Source organism: Alosa alosa, chromosome 18, assembly GCF_017589495.1.
Source record: "Alosa alosa isolate M-15738 ecotype Scorff River chromosome 18, AALO_Geno_1.1, whole genome shotgun sequence".
In the NCBI taxonomy this organism is placed as follows: Eukaryota; Metazoa; Chordata; class Actinopteri; order Clupeiformes; family Clupeidae; genus Alosa; species Alosa alosa.
This window is the reverse complement of record NC_063206.1, coordinates 19,932,614-19,942,287: the sequence shown is the minus strand read 5'-3', so window position 1 is coordinate 19,942,287 and position 9,674 is coordinate 19,932,614. Positions and strand designations below refer to the sequence as shown.

At 43.7% G+C, this 9,674-nt stretch overlaps 1 protein-coding gene across 1 annotated transcript in view; it reads left to right on the top strand.

The window, feature by feature from the left end:
* slc8a1b (solute carrier family 8 member 1b) overlaps positions 1-3,130 on the top strand; it is a 96,561-nt gene extending 93,431 nt beyond the window's left edge. Inside the window, exons 6-7 of the mRNA XM_048269450.1 lie at positions 1-34; positions 2,641-3,130. The exon at positions 1-34 is cut by the window's left edge and continues 242 nt beyond it. Coding sequence (XP_048125407.1) covers positions 1-34; positions 2,641-3,017 — 411 coding nt within the window. The 3' untranslated portion in view covers positions 3,018-3,130. The remainder of the gene's footprint in view (positions 35-2,640) is intronic.
* The last annotated feature ends 6,544 nt before the right edge of the window (positions 3,131-9,674 follow it).

The following is a 9,674-nucleotide window of genomic DNA, read 5'->3' as shown; positions in this document are numbered from 1 at the left end:
GTGGTGTTTGTGGCTCTCGGGACGTCTGTACCAGGTGGGCTAGTGTGTGTGTGTGTGTGTGTGTGTGGTGTGTGTGTGTGTGTGCGTGTGCGTGTGCGTGTGTGTGTGTGCGTGTGCGTGTGCGTGTGCGTGTGCGTGTGCGTGTGCGTGTGCGTGCGTGCGTGCGTGCGTGCGTGCGTGTGTGCGTGATTCAACATTGTCGTTAGGCCTTAGGCATGTGTGTACACTTGCAGATCTATAAACATATGAACGTCCTCGCATAACTCGTATATACTGCCAACACGGATAGTATTCACAAGGAAAGAGAATGCTGTGGAGACAAAGCTTCATCAGCTGTCTACTATGTCCTCCCAACACAGAGAAACTAAAAGTAAACTCAACCATCCCCAGGAGGTATGCACTGATGGTGGACTAATATAAGATAGAGCAGTAAAGGTGTGTGTGTGTGTGTGTGTATGTGTATGTGTGTGTGTGGTAGAGAGAGAGAGAGATCAAAAGAGATTGAGAGAGAGAGAGAGAGAGAGAGAGAGAGAGAAATTGGGAACCTGCATCGCTGTGCTATCTCTCTCATCTCAGGAGCCTCTCCAGACCGAATTGGGTTTTGGAGATCAGCCATTTTGAAGGCCTGCCTGTTGTAGCACATTTTAAAGTGTTTAGCAGCACAGTCTTCCCCTCCCCTCCCATCTCTCATCACTCCTCTCCCCGCACTCCGTAGAGGCCTTCAGTGCTCCTGTCAGCAAGCTCCTTTAAATTGCCCCCTCGGCCCCTGAGCGAGGGCACCACCTGGCCTGTACTCAGCGGTCCTTTGTCGGGCAGATCATCTGCAGGCAGGTTTAAGTGCTGACCAGAAAACGTTCTGCGTGTTCCAAAGGAAGAACAGCAGAGCTCTTTGTTTAACCTTTTGTTGTAAGGGTTGAACAGACCATTCACCAAGCAAAATGCTTCCATCAAAGTTCATGAGGGGTTCTTCAGAAGAAGCACTTATTGGATTATTGTGCAGGCAGAAGTGAGGAAGAGATGGAGAAGCTTGACAGTATCCTCAAAGGCATGAACATGAAAAGGCATGGTATTCATGAACCAACAGTCTCCGTAGAGTATAATTACACTTGATTATAATATACTGATTTATTTTATGTGACTTGTTTGAAATGCATTTTTCTTATTATTGTTATTGTTATTTTTTAAGTGGGAAAATGTTGCCAGCTTCTCTTTTTTGAAGAATATACGGTCAATGAACAGTCCACACTAACAATAAGCTCATTACGGTGAGCATCGTCTGGAATAGCAGAGTGAGGGAGAGCAGAGAGCACAGAGTGGCGCAAAGAAGAGAGAGAGGGAGAGCGGGGAGAAGCGCGACAGGGGAACCGCAGCATTTGACTAGAAAAACACCCTGATTCAAATTTACATAGGTAAGGTTAACCACACTGTAACAAATCAAACCCACGTTGCTTGATGTGTGACAGGGAGCATGTATGACATTTGTGTTTATGTCAAAGAGAAAGAGTGTGTGTGTGTGTGTGTGTGTTCGTGCGTGCCTGGGTATAGGGCACCCTGTCTTGTTTGTCTCGCTCTGGAGGCCTGTTGCCCTCAGCCTTTCTCCATGGTGACAGAGGGATTAGAGAGGGGCTGACAGTGGCTCACCCACTCCAAGGCTTTACACCCTCTCTTCTGGCCGTGAAGCGTGCGTGTGTGTGTGTGTGAGAAAGAGAGAAAGAGAGAGAGAGAGAGAGAGAGGGCACTAGAGAGCTCTTAAAACAAATTGTCTTACATTTCTAAATCAGTAGCCTACGTTTACGTGTGCACAGTTAAGTCGAGCTACAGTTACAGCTCAGCTGGGTGATTTGACTGGACTGCTGTGCTTGTCTAAGTATGGACCCTTTCAAGAGAGTTCCATTATCAGCATCATAGTTGGCCCCACAAGACTTCCTTTTTAACATTCCATATGTTATCTTAATGCAGAGGAAGTAGATCGGGGCCCAAATAGAATGTTCAAGCATTGTTTTTGTTTTTATTGTTGAAAGGGTCCATACATGCACTGGAGGGGAATTGCTTTATTGAAGTACGCATGTATTATTCTGCTAGGCTAGATTTTCTCCCCTTACTGTTCACAAACACCAAAACATTCAATATTAGCTTCATTAGCTTGCTAACTGGCAAACGTTGCTTCATCAGTGTAATATAGTTGGCATTACTTGTTTAACATTTTCATATGGACATTCTGGAGGATGTAAAATCATATACCGGTATGAAAGAAGGTGCGACTTATGAGTTAGCATTGCGGTATAAGGCGTAGGTACAGTAGTTAGCTTGCTAACCAAGCTAAAAAGGCTGAAAAGGCTATCCAGAGGCACGCATGCTCAAAGTGTACATGCAAGAGTTATTCGACTGTCTATCACATTATCTGAGAGCGTTAGTCCGACTAAAAGAACTTCAATTTTGTCCGTTTTCAAGTCGGACTAACATGTTTGCATGCATTTTAAAATGTTTGGTCGGACTAACACACTTTTTTTTCGAGTGTCATGTAAACATGCTGACTTTTTCCTCATGATCTCCTTTTCCCTCTCCTTACTGCACTCCCACAGAGCTTCCTCAGCCATGACCGAATAATGACCTTTAACGCATCTCTCGTTCTCCGCACAGACACCTTCGCTAGCAAAGTGGCGGCCATCCAGGACCAGTACGCCGACGCGTCTATCGGCAACGTGACGGGCAGCAATGCGGTCAACGTGTTCCTGGGCATCGGCGTGGCGTGGTCCATCGCTGCCATCTACCACAACTCCAAGGGCAGAGAGTTCCGGGTGGATCCGGGCAACCTGGCCTTCTCGGTCACTCTCTTCACCATCTTCGCCTTTATCTGTGTGGCCGTGCTCATGTACCGGCGCCGGCCTGACATCAACGGCGAGCTGGGCGGCCCGCGGACTGCCAAGGTCATCACCACCATGCTGTTCATCAGCCTCTGGCTTCTCTACATCCTCTTCAGCTCGCTGGAGGCCTACTGCCACATCACCGGCTTCTGAATGCACACACACACACACACACACTCCTACATACTCACACACATACACACACACTAACACACATGAACACACACACACATACATACACTCACATACACACATGAACACATACTCACTCACACACACACATACACATACTCAAACACATATGCACACATACTCACCTACACAAGGACACACTCACACACATAGCAAGCAAACAGCTACACATGTGCCCACACACACACACACACACACACACACACACACAAGAAGTGTGACAGAAATTGACATACACATTTACATAAACACATACACACTCACACATACACACATGCACTCTAAGTCTACATGGACGTACAGATTCACATACATGTGCAGATGCGTACATACAGTCAACACACAACTGATGTACATGTACAACAGTCAGACATGCACGCAAAATTTAACACTATGACAAAAAAAAAAATCTGACTTGTGGGAGGAGACAGAAGCAACAGCGGCAAAAACTTAAGTTCATCGTCATCCTGTTTTGTTTGGACATTTCTGATCATAGCTCCTCCGTTGTGCTTGTTCTCATGCTATGCCCCGCCCCTGTGTTCGCCGCGTTTATGTAAAGGACTGGCCGTGATTGGTGGGGATGCTTTGCTTGGGTGAAATCCTGTTGTCTGTCACGGGCTCCGCACTAGATTTCATCCAAAATAGACCCTTAATAAAGTAATCTGAACATGCTGACAGCCAAACTAGGAAATGCCCATCAGAAGTCTAAAGAGCAGAGGATTGTGGGAATTGTAGTTCCATTTGGCACAGGGACGTATTATCATTGAGTCCAGTGCGTTCACTAATGGAATTCCTGATGGTTAGAAACTATGGAATTTGTTGTCTAATTGTAGGGCTTCTGAGATCTGCTGATGGTCAGGATAGTTGAGAAGTTGAATTGGAGATTGCAAGACATGGGACTGACATAGACCAAAAGGACATTAACAGAGATGGTCCAGAATAGCCATATAACCACTATGACCCTATGGAATTGTATGACCTCTGGTAGCGTCAGGGTTTTCCTGCAAAATTGTAAGGGTGGATAGATAAAGTAGACAGATGGTCGAAGCTGTCTCAAAACAAGCTTTTCTATGTCCTGCAAGTGCCATTTCAGAGTGTCCGATTACAAGTCCGTCACCAGCTGCAGTCAGAGTTTACCTGGTCACAGTCAAACGCTCACACACACACACACACACAGACACACACACACACAGAAACACACATAATTATCCATAGTTCTGGGCCAGAGCTGCAGTTGTGTGAAAACAAATGCAGCGACTGTGTTGCTCATTAGATATCCTCATAATTGAATAAGATTTTTAAAAAATAACTTAGACTGAAGAGTAGAATTAGTATAACTCCTATAATGCAGTAGAAGGCCTTTTTGTGAAGGACTTCATCCTGTGTGGATCTTTACGGGGCTAGAGTCGGTTCCCATTGGGGCCCTTGGCTCATGAAGGAGGTTGAGGAGGCAGGTGGTTTTTTTTATACAGCGTGGCGTGTGTTCTGTATGTGTCTAAATTGTCTTACTGCCGATACCAAGACTAAAGGTTTACACTGACGACTGTTACTACTCTGCACCCCGACACATGCAAATCCTGTGCGTGTCGACAGTTGACACCTGGACGCCTTTGTCTCTGGCATATGAACATGCTCATCAGTTCAGAATCGAGAGCTCAGCTCACCTCAGTCCATCGTTATAAGTGCAGTGACTCGTCATCTGGTGGTTGGTTACAAATTTGAAAATACTCTAGAGGTAGACTTGTTGTGTAATGCGAAATCCAGATTTGTTTTAGCTCCAAATGAAGCTGTATTATAGTGCCGATGTGTAAGATGATGCTAAACACTTGTCATAGAAATCCAAGAGACACTAGATCACCATAGAAATTGACATAAGATTTTTTAAAAATGGTTAGAACTGCAAAAAAAATCTGCAAAAAAAAAAAAAAAGCCTGTTATGTTGGTCCACGGTAGTGTAGCCTGCTCTAAGTTTGCCAAAGGGAAAATCTTTCAAATGGAGATTCTATTGCCACCCCAGTAACTCCAGCTTGTTTTCTATGTGAAAGTGGCATTTTGTACCGTACCAACACCAAATGTCCCTCCCAGAAATAAGAAGCCTTGCTATAGTTTTGCCTGAAAAAGGATCTTTATTAATAATAATAAAAAAAGTATTTGTACCAGGTGTTCGCATTTCCAGGACTGAGGGCTGATGGTTGTGCCCTCTCTCCATGTAACTGACTTTAACTTTTTCGTGGAAGGATGCATATCTTAAATAGCATTTTTAATCCATAAAAAACAATCTGGGAAGGGGTTATGGGGTTTGTAGTAGCCTATAGATTGATTATGAAGGGGGTAAAATCCAACATACTATTCTAACCATCTGTCATTTTTTGTTTTGTTTTTGTTTTTTCTCTTTAAAATGAAAGAAGCGTTCTGCACTGGTTACCATAAGCGACTGTACTACGAAGACCCGCTGTTGCGTAATTTTTTCAAACTCTCTCTCTTTCTCTCTCTCTCTTCTACACATAGAGAGAGCTTTTTGACAAATAAAATATGAGCGAGAAAAGGAAAAAAAAAAGAAAAAAAGGGACTTAACCCTGAAGCTGAGCGTGACAGACTCGGCACAAGACTAAGAAGTGAAGGAGAAGGCAGAGGGGGGAGACAGCATTGCGTGAAGTTCAGCCATACTCTGTTCTGCTGCACTGAAGCTGTTTTCTAAAACAAAACAAAAAAAAGGACTTCCTCTGTGCAGTCTCTCCCCACCCCCTCCCCCCCCATTCCCACCCCCCCTCCCTGGAACATCATCTGCAGAGTGCGTCGGTCTGCTGGCCAAGCTCTCACCGCTAAGGCCCCTGTCTGTCCAGAACATTTTCTGCGCGACCATGCGCTGCAGTCCTTGTCTGTGGGCGTGTCTTGCACTCTGCGGTATTTATCTGTGGGTGTGTCTTGCACTTTTCCCGTGTGACACCCCCCTTCTACTTTATCCCCACCCCACTTGTAACCATCCCTGTCTCCCCCATCCCTCCCCCCAAAACCCCCTTTGCCATGTCCATATTTGGAATGTTAATGTGCTACTTGTTCACATGCATGGAAGCTAACCTGTCTGTATATAGTAAGCAGTATCCCATTCATTTATGTCAACGGAGGTTTGAATGTTGTATAGACTTGGACTGTTTTATTTTGTTTGTTTGTTTGTTTGTTTGTTTAGTTGTTGTTTGCTTTTGTTTTGCTTTTTGTTGGTTCTCCTGTTGAAGTTTAAATTTGAATAAGCTCATATTTTATTGGTTAACTTGCACATGTAAATGGAAAAGGCAGTATCTGTTGTTCTTGTGAATGCAGAAATCTTTCACTACATGGGGGTGCATGGGTACTTGTACAAAAAGGCTCTGCTTGCTCAATGCCATGGTTGTATTATTTGACAATATAAGAGAATATTGTACATCAAAGGATATTTTGTCATTGAAGAGTTCATATGTGTATATACTGTACAGTGTAATCAGAGCAAGGTGAAAACCTGTGCTTATCACAGAGAATTCAACATATTTATTTTAAACCCATAGGAAATTCAAGAATGACAAATATTGCCTTTTGGAGATGTAGTTGCTTGAAGCTTGTTTTTGTTCTCTTTCCTGCGCTTAGCAGTGTGTGTGTGTGTGTGTGTGTGTGTGTGTGTGTGTCTGTGTGTGTGTGTGTGTGTGTGTGTGTGTGTGTGTGTGTGTGTGTGTGTGTGTGTGTGTGTGTGTATTGGCGTAAGTGTCTCTATGTGTGTGTGTTTGTGTGTGTGTGTGTGGGTAAATAATTTGTGGTGTTGATATGAGCAGGATGTGGGGTTACACATTAACCTGTGTCTCTTTCGATTTGTCCTGTCTTTCTCAATTTCATGTTGCAGTCTTACCCCTCCTCACTCTCTCATTCTCTCTGTGTGTGTGTGTGTGTGTGTGTGTGTGTGTGTGTGTGTGTGTGTGTGTGTTCAGCTTCCTGACCAGTCCAACTTTCCTATCCTATCCTATCTGACTCTTCTTCTGTTCATTATCCTGTATTTTCTCTTCTTTCTTTCTTTCTTTGTCTTTTTTCTGCCTTTTTACTTTCTCTCCTCTCTTTCTCATTTGTTTCCTCTTGTTTCACAGGTCGGTTGTTTTTTTTTTTTTTTTTTTTTTTTTCATTTGTCGTTGGTTAGTTTGTTTTTAATTTAACAATGAGTTTTGGAGTATCATGGTTTTGTTGAAGTCCTTGCTGTTTTTATTTTCTCCTTGTGTTGCACTCAAACTAATAAGAAGGAAAGTCCACTAACTGTGATTGCTCTCCATGGTACACTTCTACACAGGAAATAAAGTTTGGGATATCCTGTTTATAGACTGTGTAAGTAGCTTCTGTCTTTGACTCTACTGCATCCACATTAAAATACAGTACATACACAATTATGCCATTGGGCAAACATGCACAAAGAGTAGGAGGGACTGGACACACATATCTATTGATGGACACAGACATGTGTATATATATATATATGTATGTATAACACCCATAAAATCTGAAATAATATGCTGAAAAACTACTCAAAAACTTCTGAGACTCAGTCATGAAAACTTTTTATGTGTGCATGTGTACACATCCAAGTGTGTGTGTGTGTACGCATGCATTTGTGTGGTAGGGGATGGAGCTCTCCGGGGGTTGATGAGACATCAGAGTGAGTTAAACACCCCGGCCATTAACCAAACGGAGTGTGAAATTGAGAGCTGCACCCTTTCCCTGGGCCAGACAGATGCCCCATCACTCATATGAGACACACCCCACTCCCTGAGTTTTACCCAGCATTCACCAGGGAGTCTGGACCCCTACATAAGACCTCCACAACAGCAAGAACAATGACAATGTACCCTATAGACCATTGTTGGCGTTGGAGGGGGGGCGGGGCTTAGGATCACCCATGATCATATTGCTCCAGTTATCCAAAAGGCTCGAAGGATGCTCTTTATTATATGGCAATTTTGGGAAAATAACTAATAAAAGTGAGGTGAGGTGCCCCTGTCAGTGCTCATGCCCCCTCCTGGCGCCGACCCTGCTAGACCCTCTCAACTGGATATACAGACAGGTGTGTTCGGCATTTCCGGCACAGAAACAGACATTGAGCTAATGGTAACCTGGAGACAAACAAAAATGTAAAAAAAGGAGGTTTTAGAGTCGACATTTTGTAGAGCATTACACTAAAGTCAGATTCATTGTCATTTCAAAGTATCTGCGCTGGTTTTGAATGTTTCAACCGGAAACCCTCTAGGAGCAATTCCTAATGATGAACCAGAATTCAACACCCCCCACCCCAACTCTGTGTCCAGTGTGTGTGTTTTTTTTTCCTGCGGTCACTGTTCTGGGAGAGGGAAACTACTAAAGTGGCTCAACAATACTGTATACTATAATACATCCAATATACTGCTGTCGGAGCCAAAGAGAGCGGGTGTCATTGTGTTTGATGTTGAACTCAGACATCAACAACCCTATACCAGAAACGAAGGCTATAGTTTTATGGCGTCCAAGAAAGGACAAGGGATGACTTTAAGAGAGCTCAATAACAGAAACGGACCTTTAGGGCAGCGTTTCTCAAACTGTGGGTCGCGACCTACTGGGTCGCGGAGACATGCCAGGTGGGGCGCGAACTGACGTTGCGAGCTGAGTTTTTTTTTATTTATTTTTTATCTGTAGCCTGGGCCCAGGTAGCACGATGCGCAATGGACGCACTGTGTTATTCACAGGGAAGCGCTCGTGTCAAGGCAGCTTAGTTAGTCCCGACCTACATGAGATTTTTAACGTTGTTGTGAGAGTGGTGAATTTCATCAAAACCCGGTCCTTAAAAGCGCGTCTATTCTCCGCACTTTGCGAAGAGATGGTAGCTGACCAAAAGGCTGTACTGTTTCACAGCGAGGCAAGGTGGCTTTCCCGAGGTAAAGTGCTGTCGCGCGTGTTTAAGCTTCGAGTCGCCTCTTCTTGGAGGAAGAGCGCATGTTTGAATCTGCAAGCACGTTCACTAATGAACATTTCTTGACGAAGCTGGCCTATCTTAGCGATATATTTGATATATCTTAGCGATACATTTGAGTTAAATGTCCAGTTACAAGGCAAAGACAAGCACCTACCTCACCTAGCAAATAAGATTACTGCATTCACCAAAAAAAACTTGAGTATGGGACAGGCGCCTCGATCGCGACAGTATTATGACTTTGAGATTTCTGAGCGAAATCGCTGAAACGTCTGATTGGGAGGCACTCTTGTGATCCCATGTATTAAACAGTAGGCCTACATCACATCCCTGCAAAGTTAATTTAAAAAATATTTCCCAACCAGCAGTGCTCAGTATGACTGGATTATGGATCCATTTACTGTAATGCAGCATGTTGGTATTTCATTGAATATATTGTACAATGCTGTAAAATGGCCAATGCTTCCTAATATGTTGCTGGAAAACAGAAATATGTGTGTTATGTATTTATTTATTATTATATCTGCAGCACCAGCTGATTTTAACTCTGTTGAAGAGGATATATTTAGAACTTGTAATTTTTTCAATAAATTTGACAATTTTAAGCTTGACCTACCACTATCTTAGAGCGATGAGGGACAGGTGGGGCTTGAGAATGCCCCCTTGAT